General features: G+C 39.3%; 1 protein-coding gene across 1 annotated transcript in view; it reads right to left on the reverse strand.

The window, feature by feature from the left end:
- Shark (SH2 ankyrin repeat kinase) overlaps positions 1 to 20,092 on the reverse strand; it is a 110,056-nt gene that overhangs the window by 22,937 nt on the left and 67,027 nt on the right. Inside the window, exons 9-10 of the mRNA XM_067152863.2 lie at positions 17,802 to 17,969; positions 3,101 to 3,323 (exon numbers count right to left, since the gene is read on the reverse strand). Coding sequence (XP_067008964.1) covers positions 3,101 to 3,323; positions 17,802 to 17,969 — 391 coding nt within the window. The remainder of the gene's footprint in view (positions 1 to 3,100; positions 3,324 to 17,801; positions 17,970 to 20,092) is intronic.

Genomic DNA, 20,092 nt, shown 5'->3' on the forward strand with positions numbered 1-20,092 from the left:
CGAGTTAGAAATCACGTTTCTTCCATAAGGGATGACAAATAACATTTTCAGGGCTAGGAAAAATGTGATCGTACTAAGTGGCAATAGCGAAAATATGTGACGTGATAAGTGAGGTATTTTTATATAGATTTAATACGATCAGAATCGGGACTTCAAATTCACGACGTACTAAGCGGAAAAACGTGTTAATGAGGAACACACTAACAAGGTTTCACTGTATTTAGGTAACTACAAATTTTGGTGTAGGCTGAGTGAGAACCTCAGGACCACATGCACCTCCGAAAGTGGAAATCTTGTTTCTTAAATTTTTTGACTTTGTGGCGGGGAATCAAACCCACGTCCTTCCGGATGAACTGAGCATGCCCTTACCACCTTGGTCAGGTGGCCCCTGAAAGCCATAAAAGCAACGGGGAATGGTAAGATTTCTGAGGATATACTAAGGGGAATGGGTTGGGATATAGGCTAGTGCCTGTGGCCGTTGTTGAACAGCAGTGAACAGAAATCAGTGAAGCAACAGAAGTCCTTATTATGCAATGTTATGTAAATTTTATCTTGTCATCATTTTGGGTAAACAAAAACATTTTTTTTAAACCGAAGAATTTATGCAAAGCAAATTACTGTACGTAGTTTTCTTATTTAAAAATTATTAAATATTTAGGCCTATGAAGAAATGGACTATGAAGACGATTTATGTTCTTTTACATTTCCCGATTTAAAATGTATTATTTTGTAAAGTATAGAAAGGGATGTGGAATTGTTATACATGACTTGTGAGGCAGGGTGTGCCACGTGTAAGTGGCCCTTTCCTGTCGTTTTGTAATATCCGCTAAGATGCGAATTCAGCAGAAAGGATCATTCTAGATCATTGTCATTGGCCAAAGTACAAGTGTTTTTACTGGCCAGTATATTAGGATTTTTAATTGGTGAATGTGGCAAACTGGAGTGTTGCTACTGGTTATTTGTAATCACTTGATTTCCTGTTTGTGGCTCCTCGTGTGTGCGAGTTAATTTGTCCGCATCTTTGAATTTGGATCACTACAGCGGGCGGACGCGTTTTGCGTCCGTCCCGCAATGGGTCTTCAGCTGGCCAAAGTAAGCACTATGTTATTGCCTTATGTTATTTAAATGCATTTTTGTGTTTTGGACTATTCCCACTTAATGTAACTTCAGTAATTATGTAGAATTTCATTTGTGTGCAGGAGTTTCCTCTAGTTTTCCACATTTTCCAAAATAGAACATTTATATGACTTAGTGATTATGCTAGTCCGCAACGTGTTGTTTTCTAAATCTAGTTGTAACTGTAAGTAACTGTAACACTTTCTTAAATAGTGTAATTAATTTTGTTTCGTTCGAGGTTGTCTCCTTTCATTCCGTAAATTTAACTTTAATCTGAACCTCTTATGCCAAAGTTTGTTTGTGACCGAAGAGCTTAATTGTTTACCTTACACTCTTTTGTTTTCTGTCTCAAGTATCAGTTAATTGGCAGTTCATTAACTTGTTCATTTATAATTGTATGTTCATTTTCTCAATAATTATTTGTTTGTTGGGTGTATTATTGTACGACTTTTCTCCCTCACAACGTCATACGTTCCCATGGACCTCATAGAGCTTCCAGCACCCTCCACTCTCCTCTCTTAGTTGTCATTTTTAGGCCTGTAAGTGTTCCCTTGTATTTGATTTAATATTGCATATCGAAAGATACTCGTCACGTTTCCATGTTCTGATGTGAATTCACCACCACTAAGTCATATTACTATTTCCTTATTCATATTATTAAGTGTCTATATTATTTACTATTTCTTCATTCAAATTTTATGTCAATATTTATTATTTTTATTATTATTATTACTATGTGTAGGCGTAATTATCCGATCAACGCTACAGTGCCATATCTGAAATATTTATGTGGTTTCTGTTTGCATGAAAAAACTATACTAAATGAATGGCGAGTGTCTATCGTAGCCTCAGTGTACAAAGGAACAGCGATAAACATAAAAGGGTAATAACAGGCCAGTCAGCATGATATGTGTTGGTTGTAAACTCTGGAAAAGCATTCTCTCCGATTATATTGAACACTTTTGCAAAATAACTAAGCAATCTTTCCAGTTATATTAAACACTTTTGCAAAATAACTAACTAATTTGACATAAGGCAGTTCAGGTTTCTGGAAAGGTTATTCCCGTGAGGCTCAACTTGTAGAATTCCAAAGAGATATAGCAGATATTTTAGAGTCAGGGGATCAAATGGGCTGCATTGTATCGACCAAGGCTTTTGACAGAGTAGACAGTGGGAGGCTACTCACAAAAAACAGGGCTATTGGACTAGACAAAAGAGTGGTTGAATGGGTGCCTACAATTCTAGAAAATAGAATTCAAAGAATTAGAGTAGGTGAAGCATTATCTGATCCTGTAAGGATTAAAAGGGGGTTCCTGTAAGGTAGTATTACTGGACCTTCATGTTTTCTTATGTAAATGATATGAGTAAAAAACTGGAATCACAGATAAGGCTTTTTGAGGTTGATATTGTACTGTATAGAGTAGTAAATAAGTTGCACGATTGTGAGCGACTGCAAAAAGATGTTGACAATGTTGCAAGATGGACAGCAGACTGTCGTATGATGGTAAATAGGATGAAAAGTCAGGTTGCAAGTTTCACCAAGAGAAGTTCTCTGTTTCAATTAGTGCAGATGGGGTGAAAGTACCTCACGGGGATCACTGTAAGAACCTAAGTGTTAATATAAGGTAAGATCTTCATTGAGGAAAAATGTCCTGTAATCCTTATTAAAAATATTTGTTCATTCACCTCAATAATGTTATGAAGAAGTAGAAAAAAATTGTTTACAGTATATGATTTTCATGAGGCATTATTGTCAATTTAGTAAAAGTACAGGGATGGTTTAAATATTGCATAGATATAAAGAAAGGAGCGAGCTACAAGCAGGTGGCCTTAAGGGCCATGAAAAACCTCACGAGGAAAACAATATCATCTACAAGGAAATCTTATAAGATCTATCATCATAAACTCAAAATTGTTCGTAAGTGATGCCAGGACAGTAGATAATACTAAACTGAAAGGTAATTTAAGGAGTGTACCATAGTACCATTTCTTTGTTCTTGATTGTTACAAGGCACTTGGAGAGTCACACTCTCTAGATTGTGATTCTTGTCAACAGAAGATGGCATCTGAACGACACCAATACTGTTGGTGTTGAGCGACTGTCTTCTACTGTGGATGGGAGAAACACCAGCACTGGATACAGGTGACACTCTCTGGTTTCTATTAGGTGAAACTTTTAGAGGTTTCCGGTGAGGCATGGTTGCAAACTATTGGGAACAAACAATAAACATACAATTAGCAATTCATATTTTAGATGAGTAACAAGTTTATAATTAAATTACAGAGAAATTAAAATTTTATAATTTCCTACATACTGAATGGAATTTCCTGAGATTTATTGTTTAATTTATGTGATCTAAATGATATTTTCATAGCAAATTAGAGTGATAAAACACACATACTCATTGTTCTCAAGCATAGCTTTTCTGTAATTTTTTCCAACATATCTCAGTCTTGTCTAATCTCGATACCTTGTCAATAATTTTCGAGAAAATATCATGTTTATCTGTGTAATAAATACACTATTTTTGTTACAGAAATCGAAGAAAAATGCAGGGAAAAATTTGTAATGAAAAATTAGACATAAAACCCATACCATCTCAAATGTGAAATGATCTACAGTATCAACAGCAATATAGCAAAGCAGTAGCGGCTTCAAATGATGTACTGACGGTCTCGTTACAATGAGTCTGTTATCAATCAACTGCTTCCTCTTCTTCTTCTTCTTAGCATTTATCCTGCTTAATTGCAGGGTCTGCTGTTGTGCACTTTCGTTTCCACTTGATGAGGTCTTGTGCATCTTTAGGAGAGACTTTTGCCACATGCATGTCCTCCTGCAGAGTGTCAAGCCAGCGCTTCCTTGGTCGCCCTTGTGGTCTCCGGCCCTCAGGACTTGAGTGTAATGCCCTTCTTGCAACTAAAGAACCATTTCTGCATAGCACGTGGCCATACCATCACAAACGTTTCTCTGGCATTTTCTCAGCAATTGGGGCCACACCAAATGCCATCCGAACATCCTTATTTCTGATGTGGTCCAGTTTAGTGAGTCCCATTGGTCAGCGAAGCATCTTCATCTCCATGACATGCATCTGTTGTTCATATCTCCTTGTAACTGGCCAACACTTGGTTCCATACAGTGCCACTGGTCTAATGTTGGTTCTATAGATTTTGAATTTCAGGTACATTAGTACCTTCTGATCAAAAAGGACTCCTGTGACTTGATGCCACTTCATCCAGGCAGCGTTGATTTTGCTTTGAACATCTGGGAGCGTGTCACCGTCCGACTGGATAAGTGATTCCAGATATTTAAATTGAGATGTTTTCAGAATATCAACACTGTCGTTAATTGACCCATCATTTTGTACCCCACACTCTAGGTACTCAGTCTTCCCGACGTTAAGTTGCAGGCTACATCTGTCCAAGGAGTTTTTCCAATGTTGGACTAGTTGTCGCAAATCTTGCCGGAATTCAAAGGCGACCATAACGTCATCAACACAGAGTAGGGTCCACGGGTGTGGTGTTAACACTCCTGTGCTGATGGTGTTGAGACAGAGGATGAACAGAAGCGGAGATAGAGCCAATCCCTGATGAACGCCAACTTGAATGTGAAATGGTGCAGACATTCCAGCAGCACATCGGACAGAGCTGGTGGTATTGCGATACAGAAGCTGGATCCATCGAATGTATACTTCTGGTACACAATGCAGCCTGAATGCATGCCAAATTAGATCACGAGGCACCCTGTCGAAGGCCTTTTCAAGATCCAAAAAGAGATGTGGAGTGGTTTCTTCTTTTCATTGTGACGTTCTATCAAAAGATGTGTTAGATGTATAGCATTGATCGTTCCTGTTCCTTCAACAAAGCCACATTGGTTTGGGGCAATGTGGACTATGTAACATAGGCGTGCGTCTAGGACACACTCGAATATCTTCACTGTATGACAAAGCAGACGAACTGGTCGATAGTTGGAGCAGTCTCTGACATTTCCTTTCCCTTTCCAGATGGGAATCATGACACTGACAAGCCAACTAGAAGGGGCACAGTCTTCATCAATGATCTTGTTGAACAGGAACGTAGCTGCTTGTGGTCCAAGCACCTTCCACATCTCTGATGGAAGGTCATCTGGTCCAGTATTTACTGTTTTTCATTTTCTTAATGGTGACTACTTCAGCAACCGTGATGGGTGGAACTGGACCATGCACAAAATCTACTGTTGGTATTCGCAGATGTGGGAATTCTTCAATGGAGATTTTTTCAAAATGTTTCTTCCATCAGTCAAGGATCTCAGTTGGTCTTTGTAGTAGTTTCTGGTGTTCAACCTTTATGGTCATGACATGTCCAATATCCTCTGTGGAATGGTGACAATTTTTCGCTAGTTGGTAAATATATTTTGCTCCCTATGTGGTGTTGAGTTTATCATACATGTCTCTATAATGTTCTTCTTTAGCTTTTGCAACTTCCTGTTTTGCTAGTGACTTTAGTCGTCTGTATTGTTGACGACCAGCATCAGCTCCCGAATTGAGCCAGATCCTATAGGCTAATTTCTTTGCTTTAATGGCTTCTTGTACATGTTCTCCCCACCACCAAACCTCCTTGTTGATGAAACGACATCCAGGTTTTGTTGTACCCACAATGGTCTTGGCACAAGTCTTAATGTGTTCAGTGACTGTTGTCCAGGCCTTGCTGACATTTTGTCCATATTGTACAACTAAAGGACCGAGTGAGGTTTTCAGCTGGGTGTAATGCTGATTTATTTTCCACCACTTAATTTTCTCAGATGTAGACTTCAGGATTTTTCTACAGAGATCAAGGTGCATTCTAAAACTGAGGACAAGCAGATGATGTTGGGGTGCAATATTATCAGATGGAATAACCTTAATGTCAATGACTGACTTCAGGTCATGCCTTCGTACTAACCAGTAATCAATCTGTGTACTTCTTCCACCACTGCTAAAAGTAATGAGATGCGATGGACGTTTTATGAAAAAGGTGTTGGCTACTGCTAGGTCAAATGCTGTAGCACAATCCAAGATTCTGTTCCCATCCTCATTTCTCTCTCCAAAGCACTGACCTCTATGTATTCTTCTTCTTCTCCTTTTATGACCACATAGGATCACTTTAGTCAGTCTGTCGTTCAGGTCTCTTTGAAGGGATTGTTCGGGCTTCACGGTCCTCCCAGTACTTCTTCAGACGCTCCGATCTTCGTGCCCTTCCCTCAGTTGAAAATATGCGAGTTGTTGGTTTGTTTTGTGTAAGGGTAAAGCGGAGGTTTGTATTCTTCAGTTTTGTATTCAATTTTATCTTATTTGTGGTGTCTGCAGTTGTAAGGCCTATTTCCTTCAGATTCTCTCTTACTTTTCTGATCCATTTACATCCTGTTGTGATATTTTTTGAGACGAGATTGTGTTATACTAGTTGTTGCAGAAGTCTTGAATCCTGCATCCTCACGACTTTGCTAGGTATTGACCACCAATGTCCATCTTTCTGGTATTTTTTTGTTGATGCAGGTTCTTCCAATCCTCCTTTCAATTTTCTAAAGTCTGTTAGTCTTTGATTGTTTATTCAGGTAAAATGTTTCTGCTGCATATGTAGCTTCCGGTTTTCTAACTGCGTTGTAGTGTTTTATTTTTGTATTTATTGATAGACATTTCTTTTTGTAGATATCCATGTTAATTTTTGTGCTTTAGCTAATCTATTGTTCTTGTTTGGATTGAGATTTTTTTCATTTAGGTTATGTGTTATTACTTCTCCAAGATATTTAAATTGAGTTACTATTTTGATTTTATTACCATTTATGGTAACTTCTTTTAGTTGTGTTGGTTTTTGAGGCATAATTTCTGTTTTTTCAAATGATATTTTGAGGCCAATTTTATTTCCAATGTTTTGAAGTCCTGATATCTGGGTTTTGCTTCTTTTATGTCCACTGCTAGTAATGCTAAATCATCAGCGAAACGCAGGCAATTTGTTTTGATTTTTCGGCCAATCTTTATTTTGGTGGGAGACATTTCCTAAACCATTCCCTCATTAACATTTCTAGAGCACAATTAAATAATAGTGGTGAGAGCCCATCTCCCTGCCATAGTCCAGTTTTAATTTCAAATGTCTCTGATGTTTCACCCGTAAACTTCACTTTTGATTTGGTGTTGGTGAGAGTTAATTTTATCATGTTTATTAATTTGGGGTGTAGTCCAAGGTGTCTTAAAATTGTAAACAGAGATTCTCTATGGATGCAATCATAAGCTTTCTTGAAATCTACAAATGTTATCACCATATCTCTGTTTCTTCTCCTGTTATAGTCCATTATCAATTTAAGACTCATGATCTGATCAGGACAGCTCCTCCTTGATATTCTCCTAGTTCTTTCTCAAGTTGTAAACTTATCCTATTAAGGATGATTACTGAAAATATTTTGTATGTTATGTTTAGGAGCGAGATTCCCCTGTAGTTATTCGGGTCGGTTTTGTCTCCTTTTTTGTGCAGTGGGTGAATGAGGGCTGCTGTCCCGTGTTCTGGTAGTTCTTCTTTAATCCAGATAGAGACAAGTTGTTGATGGAGGGCAACTTTTGCTGATGTTCCTGCATATTTCCAGAGATCCGCAAAGGTCTGATCTTCTCCTGGCGCTTGTAGTTTTTTAATTTATTCAGAGCTTGGTAGACTTCCTTTATTGTGGGGGGATTGATGTTCTCTGGTGGTGTTTTTATCAGGGTGCTGGTGACCAAATGAAGGAGTTCTGTAGGTTCCTCACAATTTAAAAGCTTGTTGAAATATTTAGCCAGAATTTCTGCATTGTCTTTATTGTTATGAGCCAGCTTACCATTTTCATCCTTCATCAGTAGGGTCGGGGGTTCATATTTTTGGAGCTGCTTTCTGAAGGTTTTGTAGTAGTCCCTTGATTGAGTTTTATTGAATTGTTCTTCAATTAACTGCAGTGTGTCCTTATGATGTTGTCTTTTTATTCTTCTTAAGACTTGGGTAGTTTCTTTTCTCTGTTTTACTAGATTTTGATAGGAGACTTCTGTTTTTGGGACTGATGCAATAGCCATGCCTGATGTCTTTTCTCCACTGTTTCATCACATTCACTGTTCCACCATTGGTGCTTTTCACGTGATTTAATTGGAGCCAGGTCTTCTGCAATTTGTTTCAGGTTGTGTACTAAGTCTTCAAGTTTATCTGTAATTTTTATTTTTTCAGTTGCTTTCTGGTAATTTTTGTTGTTGATTAGCTGGGTAGGATCTATTTTTCTTTTAGTTTTAAGGGCTTGCTTTTGCTGTCTTCTCTGGGGAGTGAGTTTAATTTTAACTACGTAGTGATCTGAACCTGTGTCTATTCCTCTGAGGACTTTGACGTTATAGATCTCTTTGTGGTGGTATTTGTCCATGCAGATGTGATCCAGTTGCCATTCTCCTTTAGCGTAGTCAGGGTGTTTCCATGTTTTGAGTTTTTGAGGTTTCCTCTTAAAACATGTAGATTTTGAGATTAAATTATGGTTTCTACACAGGTCAACTAGTCTCTCTCCATTTTTTTTTGTTTTCTTGTGTGCTGGCCATTTTCCGATGATGTCACGGTATTTTCTTTCTCTGCCTAGTTGAGCGTTGAAGTCGCCTATTAATAATTTTACATGGTGTTTGGGGATGTTATCTATGGTCTGGTCCAACAGATCCCAAAATTCTTCTGTTTCCTCATGGTCTTTTGAGGAACTGTTTTTATCATTAGTGGAAGCGTGGGCATTTATTATAGTATTGTAACGAGTTGGCGGGGTAGTATGATCAATTAACACTAGACTGGTAGCTTCAATACTAAGATTTATTAGCTACGCACTAAACTACACAAGACTACACACAACTTTTGCTCATAACACAGACTTACACAGTTCGCGCGCTCTCTCTCCCTTCGTTCCTCACGTGTTCTCACACTACACAGTTTTACACGCACACACAAGGTCCCGCATCGCACGGCTACATGTTCTCTCCTTCGCCGATAGTCCGCACTGTAGCACACTAGTCCGATAATCACGGCAGTTCACATACTTCACTACACTGGCAGTCGCTCACGACTGAACCACACGAACTTCTAACTCAGTCTAACTCTCCTAACTCCAGGAAGGTCATTCTTCTCTTATATACCTGCACTGGCTCTTCTAGAATCATCCGGATGCTGGATTGATCCAGGAACATCGCGAGATGGAACACTCCAGATTAATCGTGGAGTCATTTCCATACTCCTCTGCTACAGGACCGCGAGCGGAAGCAAGTGGGACTGGCCTAGCCTTAAGCGCTGCTAGTGATTGGCGCAGTTGAAGCATAAGCGGTGGGTCTATATGGTGCCAGGCCGGGCCCAATGCCAGTTGACATGGCGGACGCTATGACCATTACAGTATAGATTTTATTAGATGCCTTTAAGGTGAGTGTTGAGAGTCATGGAGACTGTGATTTGAATTCTTGAACTGAGTTTATTATTTTAAGGCTGACCAAAAATCCTGTTCCAAATTGTGGGACATTCTTCATCACTCTCTTCCTGGGTATACCTTTATAAAGTCTGTACCCTTGAGATTCCAAGGCATCCTGGTCAGTGTTTCTAATTTCCTGCAATCCCATGATAAGAATTTTGTGTTGATCCATTATGTCAGTGATCACTTTTAGTTTACCGGTTTGCATGAGTGAGTTTATATTGTGTGTAGAGAAGTATGTTATCTGCTTTGGTTTGATTCTTGATTTTGTCTCGTTCGTGTATGTGGTACTGGGGTATTTCCGTCCCTCCGACTTCACGGTATCTTTTAGGAGGCAGCCTACCGTATCCGAATGCTGCCTTCTCTGAACTCTTGGTTCAGCCGGTGGAGTATTCCTTAAAAGACCTTCCAAGGTTGACTGTCAAGGTGTCATCTGTGTGGGACTAGGTCCCGAATTACAACTCTGGATGTGATCCAGTGAGGTGATAACGAGGCCGCTCCTCTGGAGTACAGACGCCTTGTGCAGCCGCCCCTAACCTGGAGAACAGACGCTGCATAATGGATTCCAGTGGTATTTCCTCCACTGTGGGGACCATCACCCCACCCAAAGGGGCTCATTCACCCGAATGTGTCAACCATCCTCTTTATAACAGTAATCAAAGAGAAAAAATGGAAGGGGTCCGACACTTTGAAAAATGAAGGAAGACAAGGACCATGAAGGGCATGAAAATGAAAGACTCCCTAGGCCTCCGTACGTAATACCGTCGGGGTCTGAAAAGAACAAGAGTTGACCAAGGGAGGTCTTACAGGATAGATGAAAGTGAGGAGCCTGGCACAAGTAAGTGGAAGCAATGCCAGGACTCAGGTAAGGGCCCCGTGCTCGTGAACCCACGCTCAAAATTTCCGAGCCCCTGGGGCCCCTGTTAGTCGCCTCTTACGACAGGCAGGAGATACAGTGGGTGTTATTCTACCGCCCCCACCCACAGGGGTCTCCATGTATTCTATTATATCCATCCCTATTTTTCCCCGACGTGTCCATTTAAATCACCACCAATGAAGAGGAGCTCGGTTTACTCATGAGATTGTAAGTGAGTTTCAAGACTGGTCCAGAATTCATCCTTTCCATTGTCAGCACATCCAATTTGTGGGGCATAGCAGGAGATTATGCGCAACAATGTTGTTCCACTATCAATCTTTATGGAAATCACACACACATCGTCCGGCTCCGTCTGTGTAACAAACACGTCCAACATGCTGTTCAAGGTGAGTCAATCATCATTTATGATTCTAATGATTTTAGTAACTTCCATACATTGCTTCTAATGTCTAACTTGGCCCAATTTCTTCTTCAGGTTTAAACTGAAGTGGTAATTCATCTCTATTAATATCACGATCTTGCATGATCAAATTAAACTTCCCTGGAACTACCTAGTATCAAGTGAACAAGCGTCGCCCATATAGACAGCAAAAAACACCACAAATTCACTCATCACGGATGTACACAGACTGGACTGTATAACGAATTGCCAGAATTTTGAGAATTTTATATTACAGCAATCAATTGTAACACAATTTTAACTTATCTCATGTATCATTACAGAAATGTATTTTGGAATGTGTTAAAATGTGTTTTAGATGTTTTAGGCATATGTATATAATTGTTTAATTTGTACTTACGGCTGATGATGGCACATAGATGCTGAAACCAGTACCATTTTACATGCGATTCAATCACAATAAAATGTCATTGTATTGAATAGGTGGATCTTGAAATAATTTTAATTTACTGTAATCCCACTTCAATATGGAACCCACTGAAATTCATAACTATAAGTTATGGACATCAGTGGGTCGGATAAACAGCTAACAAAAATGACATGATCTCGGATGCTAGGGCTGACAGCAATAGCTACGCAATTATGGTTAGGTGTTTTTCCGTTGTAAAACAACTTGTATCCTTCACAAATATTTTTAGCCTTGGAACCAGTCCACCTTGTTTCTTGGATGCAGGCAATGTCTACGTGCCGGTTATTCAGTATATCAGCAAGTTCACGACTTTGACTATCCAGAGTACCAAAACTGATGGATGCCATCCTGATTTGTTGGACTTGCTTCTTTAGCCCACCCCGTCCTTCAATAGGTAGCCCTTGACCATTTCTCACACCATTCAGGCAATAATGATGCGCATTGCTTAAAGTGGGCAACTCCCTAGCAGTTTGTATCTCAATATTTCTTCTAGTCAGTGTATTTAGATGCAACAGATGTTTTTACCAACCAGCTTGTTGCTGTAAGCCCGATGTTGAACCCTTCTCCTTTAACCGGTCTTGGGACCGGCAACAGCAACTACTGAGCTCCTCAATTACAGCATAAACTAATTTAAAATTGGAAATAAAGTACAGCAGTGATTATTGGTGAAACAAAGCAATGCTAACATTTTCATGGTGTGAGTTACTGTAATCACGTCCTAGTTCATGAACCATGGGTAATGGCTGAGTGGCCTAGTAAGTGGTCCTGAGAGTCGGGATACCAGTTGCTATGGAATGGGAGAGGGCATCTCGGAGATGTTCTGAGTCATGGCCTTCCTTGTGCTCAGGCGGCTAGGGCTATACAATCCACCCGTAGTCCCTAACCGGTCAGAGGAGAGATCCTCACTTGGACTATGTGTAAGCAGGGTAGCATCCTGCTTCATGAATTTATCAAGCTCAGAACATTTTAAGCAAGCCTCAGACCTCACTTGGACTACGTTTAAGCAGGGTAGCATCCTGCTTCATGAATTTATCAAGCTCAGAACATTTTAAGCAAGCCTTGGACCTATGGGAGTAAAAGAGTCCCAATCCCATTTGACAGGTGAGGGACTCCTTGGAAACAACTTCGCGAACAAAATGGAATTCGATGGGGAGCTATCAATATTAATGGGGCTTAAGGAAGAAAGAAAATAGAACTGGCTGAGTCAGCAAAGAGGATGCATCTGGATGTGCTAGGAGTACGTGATATTTGGGTAAGGGGAGATAATGAGGAACAGATAGGAGATTATAAAGTGTGCTTGATGGGTGTTAGAAAGGGAAGGGAAGAGTCTGGGGTAGGGCTGTTTATCAGGAATACCATTGCATGAAACATTGTTTCTGCTAGGCACGTAAATGAGCGAATGATGTGGGTGGATTCGGCAGATGGAGGATTCAGAACAACAATGGTCTCAGTGTATTCACCATGTAAGGGTGCAGATGAGGATGAAGTTGACAAGTTTTATGAAGTACTGAGTGACATTGTAGTCAGGGTCAACAGCAAGGACAGGATAGTGCTAAGGGGCGATTTCATTGCGAGAGTTGCAAATAGAACTGAAGGATACAAAACAGTGATTGGTAAATGTGAGGAAGATATGGAAGCTAGTAAGAATGGAAAGCATTTGCTGGACTTCGGAGCTAGTGTGGGTTTAGGAGTTACGAATACATTCTTCAAGCAAAAGGTTATTCACCGCTACACAAGGGAGGCTAGGGATACCAGATCCATAATAGACTAACTTATATATTAACCGACTTTAAATTCAGGAAATCTGTTAGGAATATACAGGTTTTCTGGGGATTTTTTGATGATACAGACCACTACCTGATCTGTAGTGAACTAAGTATCTCTAGGCCTGGGATAGAGAAAGTGAAATCTGTCTGCAAACGAACAAGGATAGAAAATCTCCAAGACGAGGAAATCAGAAGTACATGGATAGGATTAGTGAGAAGTTCTGAACAGTAGACAGTAAGTATGTTCAGGATACAGAAAGAGAATGGGTGGCATACAGGGATGCTGTAGTAGAAACAGCAAGGGAATGCCTAGGAACAACTATGTGTAAAGATGGGAATAAGCGAACATCTTGGTGGAATGATGAAGTGAGAGCAGCTTGTAAACGTAAAAAGAAGACTTATCAGAAATGGCTCCAAACAAGGGCTGATGCAGACAAGGAATTGCATGTAGAAGAAAGAAACAGAGCAAAACAAATAGCTGTTGAATTAAAAAAGAAGTCGTGGGAAGATTTTAGTAATAAGCTGGAAAGGCTAGGTCAAGCAGCAGGGAAACCTTCCAGGACAGTAATAAAGAATCTTAGGAAAAAAAGTAAATGAACAGTGTTTTAGGTAATTCAGGTGAATTCATAATAGATCCCAGGGAATTACTGGACAGGTGTAGCGAATGTTTTGAAAATCTTCTCAACGTAAAAGGAAATATTCCTAGTGGTGTCGCAAACAAGCGAACTCATGGGGAGGAGGAAAATGATGTTGGTGAAATGACTCTTCAGGAAGTAGAAAAGTTGGTAAATAAACTCCATAGTCATAAAGCAATAGGAATAGATGAAATTAGACCTGAACTTGTGAAGTATAATGGGAATGCAGGGATGAAATAGCTTCACAGAGTAATAAAATTAGCATGGAGTGTTGGTAAGGTACTTTCAGATTGGACAAAAACAGTAATAGCACCTATCTATAAAGAAGGGAACAGGAAGGATTGCAACAACTATCGAGGTATCTCACTTGATTAGTATACCAGGCAAGGTATTCACTGGCATCTTGGAAGGGAGGGTGCGATCAGTCGTTGAGAGGAAGTTGGATGAAAAGCAGTGTGGTTTCAGACCACAGAAGGGCTGTCAGGATCACATTTTCAGTATGTGACAGGTAACTGAAAGGTGCTACAAGAGGAATAGACAGTTATGTTTATGTTTTATAGATCTAGAGAAAACATATGACAGGGTACCGAGGGAAAAGATGTTCACCATACTAGAGGACTATGGGCTTAAAGGTAGATTATTAAAATATATCAAAGGAATTTATGTTGACAGCTGGGTTGCAGTGATAATTGATGGTAGAATGAGTTCTTGGTTCAGGGTACTTACAGGAGTTAGACACGGCTGTAATCTTTCACCTTTGTTGTTCGTAGTTTACATGGATCATCTGCTGAAAGGTATAAAGTGGCAGGGAGGGATTCAGTTAGGTGGAAATGTAGTAAGCAGTCTGACCTATGCTGATGACTTGGTCTTAATTTGCAGATTGTGCCGAAAGCCTGCAGTCTAGTATCTTGGAACTAGGAAATAGATGCAATGAGTATGGTATGAAAATGAGCCTTTCGAAGACTAAATTGATGTCAGTAGGTAAGAAATCCAAGAGAACTGAATGTCAGATGGGTGATATAAAGCTGGAACAGGTAGATAATTTCAAGTATTTGGGATGTGGGTTCTCCCAGGATGGTAATATAGTAAGTGAGATTGAATCAAGGTGTAGTAAAGCTAATGCAGTGAGCTCGCAGTTGTGATCAACAGTATTCTGTAAGAAGGAAGTCAGTTCCTGGACGAAACTATTTTCACATTGGTCTGTTTTTCAGACCAACTTTGCTTTATGGGAGCGAAAGCTGGGTAGACTCAGGATATCTCATTCATAAGTTAGAAGTAACAAACATGAAAGTTGCGAGAATGATTGCTGGTACAAACAGGTGGGAACAATGGCAGGAGGGTGCTCAGAATGAGAAGACAAAGGCTAAGCTGGGAATGAACTCGATGGATGAAGCTGTGCGCATAAACTGGCTTCGATGGTGGGGTCATGTGAGGAGAATGGAGGAGGATAAGTTACCTAGGAGAATAATGGTCTCTGTTATGGAGGGTAAGAGAAGTAGAGGGAGACCAAGACGACGATGGTTAGACTCAGTTTCTAACAATTTAAAGATAAGAGGTAGAGAACTAAATGAGGCCAGAGCACTAGTTGCAAACAGAGGATTGTGGCGATGTTTAGTAAATTCACAGAGGCTTGCAGACTGAAAGCTGAAAGGTGTAACAGTCTATAATGATGTATGTATGTATGTATGTATGTATGTATGTATGTATTAACATATAAACTTATCTCATTCCTGACAACTGGAAGCATTCTCACAATATTAGGTTATTAGTCATTCAGTAATTTTTGGGCGCATTTAGAAGAACCCACTGTGATTAGTTTTCATGCACGGTTGTTTAAAAAATTGAATTTGACGATTACTCCCCCATCCTTCATTTCTCATCATAATACACGAATACTACACATTCTAAAGGTATTATACATTCTCAGCTCCTTTACAGACACGCTATGGAAATTATCGCTCTCTTTCACAGAAAATGCATTGTGTGGTCAGTACAAGTGAGTGTGCAGCCACTGATCTCTGTTTACTAGTCTTACTGCATAGTGCAGGCCATCCAATTTCAAAATACTACTGATACAATTTTTGTAAGTAGCAAGGTTTTTCCCTAAAATTTTAAACAGAAAATTACGGTACATCCATAATGTGAATAAATATTTACTAATTAATGTCGGAATGTAATGATAGTAATTTAGAGACAACTCAACAAATTAGGCAAATGGAAACTCAAAATTAATGTAAAGATGACTGAAATCATGGCAATGTGTAAACCCCATCCAGCACATACACCAAATATTAACAGAGGCAAATATAACATTGTTGCTACCTATGAACCCTGATTACACGTAACAGAAGTTGAAAGGATAATAGCAATCTTCTCAAATAAAAAGTACTAGCTGACCAACAAGCACATAAATATAGAAACCCTGGATCTTTGTAAAACCATTTTGTTTGGAATGAGCTGCTGTGCAGGAGCAAAAGAAAGGAACGACAGAAGCAGTAGGAATGTGGAGGCGGAAGAGAATTAACGGGACTAGTTAGACATAAATGGAAAGAAACAATGAAGTACTGAGAGAGGTAGGTAGAAAAGAAGATCCTCATCAGATGTGGCAGTTGATTAATACTTTGTGTTCTCAGTTAAGAAGCATCACTGGTAACAACTGATGAATTATTTAAAAAAAAGCATTTGCGGTCTTTTACTGAGGGTGAGAAACTTAAAGTTATAACGGAAGCTGAAACTATCGGAAATCGTGCTGCGAGCAGAAAATATGATATTGATGAATCATGTATTTGCGACTGGAGGAAGAAGAAGGAAATATTATTATAAGGTAACGGTGAACATAGAGCTTTCCAAGGGCAGAGTGCACAGTTTCCTGAAATTGAAGAACAGCTTTTTAAATACATGACTGAAAGACGTGAACTAGGTTATGGAGTATCGACTGAAAAGTGTAGACTAAAATCATTACAGATCGCAAAAGAACTTAAGAGTTTTACTGCAAGCCTTGGGTGGATAAGGAACTTTCATCGAAGGAACAGACTGTGTATGTGAAGACGTTCATCTATTTCACAACATCTCCATGTTGCCTACGAAGAAAAGTTGACGGCCTTTCATTGCCAAGTTATTCGTTTGTGGAAGCAAAATTTTTATTTGCTTTTTCAAATTAGGTATGCTGTTCAGATGCTTGTTTATTCTGAAATGCCACTAGACAATATTATGTTTCCTCTTTTAAGCAGTTTATAAATGTTATTCACTCAAAGTTAGTTTCGGCAAACTGAAGAGCCTAACAGTTATAAACCCACAACAAAATAAATAATTCATGAAATAAAAAAGTGCACGTGTTCCTAACAGCTTAAAACAGACCCAAACTTGAGGGCACTGAAAAGTAAAAGGAAGGAAATGGAAGGTACTAACAGCAAACAAAGTTATCGTTCCAAACTTTTGATTACAGACACACACTGCCAACACTTGAAAAAGAAACCTACAATATGCACTTCGATATCTTGAAAATATTTCTATCCATGAAAGGCAATAAGAACAAAAATACGGGAGAAACAACCTAAGTACATGAGGCAGGCGACTCAAGAAAATAGAGGTGAAATATGGGAGAACCCGGAAAATACAGGAGATCTGGTAATCCTACTTTTGGGTAAATATCAGATTCCTCACTGAAATTATTCTAATCAGAAATTCACCAGGAGTTCTATGGTATCTATACAGGTAAGTAAAAGCATATACAGGTGACTTTTACAAGAAAAACTCTCCAAAATAACTTTCTCTATGTCTTCAACAATTTCTTAATATGACCAGATTACAAGATACAGATTAATTCTGTTACCGTAAAGAAAGTTTTTAGTTCTTTTTAGTACATTCCAACTAAAATGTGACTTCCATAGTTCAGCACTCAAACAGAAAATGGTAGACAGCATGAAAAGTAACAGTAAATACAATTTTATGATATGTGTAATACCATTGCATTACTACTTAAACAAAGAAATTATGTGAGTGAAATCACTCTAACAAATATAAAAAGGTTTTATAAATACCATGGTAGACATGAAACAGATGAGCAAATATGTGACACAGAACATTTCTTACCCCATTTAGCAACAGTGACGGTGGCATTTCTGGTACGGGAGGCTTAGGTCGTGGAGGAACAGGAAATTGCAGTGTGGTGGGCAAACCATCGGACATAGTGCTGTAGTGCTCAATAACATGCTCCATAGAGTCTAAATATGGGCCATCATCAATAAAATAGTAGGAACCCTACAAAATAAAAAAATTAACAACAAAATACAAAAGAAAATATGAGGAAGGAAAAAGAAGATAAATCAATGTGCAAATACTGAATCAATAAACAAAAACAAAAAAAAATTGAAATATACAAGGCGAGTTTCCTGTGTTTTAATTTTCTTGATGTTCAACCTCGCTTCTAACGCCAAGAATATCCCTTTGACACTGTACCAAGGCTCTGTGGAAGTACCCTGCAGAGAGAGCACGTTAGTCTCCAGCAACAAGGTCACTTCGTAACAGCAGGACCATTATATAAGTATGTGTGCAGTAAAGAGTGAAATATCACATCAATCTGTCATATGAGGTTAAGAGGCTGTGCCAAGCAATTTGGTACAGTAAGATGTAAAAGTAATGCTGGAGATGATGATACATTGATATGAAATGAGTATGACAAGGTTAAATGGAGGAGGATCCACCTTACGTAAGGTTTACAAAAGGCTGGAAAGCTTTGTTCATGTGGCTTTGTGGGATAAGCGCTGAAGTACTAGAATATTCACCATTCACTGCAAGTTCAGAAATCACCTCTGAGACGTAGTTTTACTTGCATCTGGAGCTTTGCTGTGTATTCTACAGGCAAGTATGTGCCAGAATATCTGTTCAATAGTGTCATCCCCCCCCATGGCACTACAGCCCTTGAAGGGCCTTGGCCTACAAAGTGACCACTGCTCAGCCCTAAGGCCTGCAGATTACGAGGTGTCGTGTGGTCAGCACGACGAATCCTCTCGGCCATTAATCTTGGCTTTCTAGACCGGGGCCACTATCTCACCGTCAGATAGCTCCTCAATTCTAATCACATAGGCTGAGTGGACCTCAAACCAGCCCTCAGGTCCAGGTAAAAATCCCTGACCTGGCCAGGAATAGAACCGGGGGCCTCCGGGTAAGAGCCAGGCATGCTACCCCTACACCCCGGGACTGGCTTCAATAGTGTCATCAGGTGTGTATTAATCGAAAATATCACCAGTTTGAGTACTTGCTTCGTTAAATACCCATGAAATCAAGTGGTGAAATAGCTCTTCACCAAAGATTTCAAATTAAAATCGTAATTATGCATATTCATCTTGTCATAGTTACAACGTACTAAAACCGCAGATTATAAATATTACAAGATCAATACGCATAATAAATATAATTTCAACTTCAAATCTAACTTCAGTCTGTTTAAGTAGCAGGCCACCCTTGGTTCAGGTACATATCTTTCCTAGTTGAACCCTGTTAAACCAAAGACTTCTTCCTGGCTTTCTTCCCAATTTATTGGGGTTGGTACTTGTGAATTTGGCCCTGTTTTATGGTTGGATGCCCTTTATCAGAAGAATGTATTCACTACTGCGTGTTTCTGCGGTGGTTCGTAGTGTGGTGTGTTGTGCGTACATGAAGAGAAGTTAAAGTAATACCAATATTAATTCCAACTGACACTGCTTAATACAATGTTCTTAAATTACAACACTTTTTTTTAATATTCCAAACGTATTATACAAAAATAAGCCTCCCCATAAGGCATAAACAGTCTTTCCATCGTGCAGGTTTCTGTTATGAACACGCTCGCACCAACTGAGTTCTACTTAACATGGTACCAAAAATCTGTGCATAGTTTCAGCGTACACTTTCAGTTGTGCAAATGTTTCGTTCGCACCAAAGACCATTTTGCATGTGTACTCGTGGAATTTTATTAGCTCTACTTTCTAAACGTACAGCCAAAAGATATGCATGTTGCAGTATTTGCATATCATAAGGACCAATGTTTTCAGGTTAGACTAAAACGTACCTGCCTCTTGGTACAGGTCAGAACAACATGTGTCTTCCAACGAAGTCGCACTCTCAGTAATGACTGCAACAATATGGAAGCTGCTAAGGGCTGGGCTGAGTAATGACATTCAGAGCGAATTATACATATGAATGTTATGAAAGGTGTTGCTCTGGGGCCCGGTTTCTTCAACTGTATGTTAAATTTTACTTAACAAATGTTAACTAACAATTGTTATTAATTTAACACTTCATTGCATATAATTACAAATTAACGGGTGGCTGACTCACCTTGTATAATTAAAATACTAAATAATGTTAACAGGAAGATTCATACTGAAGTATGTTAGAAGGAA

The sequence above is a fragment of the Anabrus simplex genome, chromosome 8 (assembly GCF_040414725.1).
Source record: "Anabrus simplex isolate iqAnaSimp1 chromosome 8, ASM4041472v1, whole genome shotgun sequence".
Taxonomy (NCBI): Eukaryota; Metazoa; Arthropoda; class Insecta; order Orthoptera; family Tettigoniidae; genus Anabrus; species Anabrus simplex.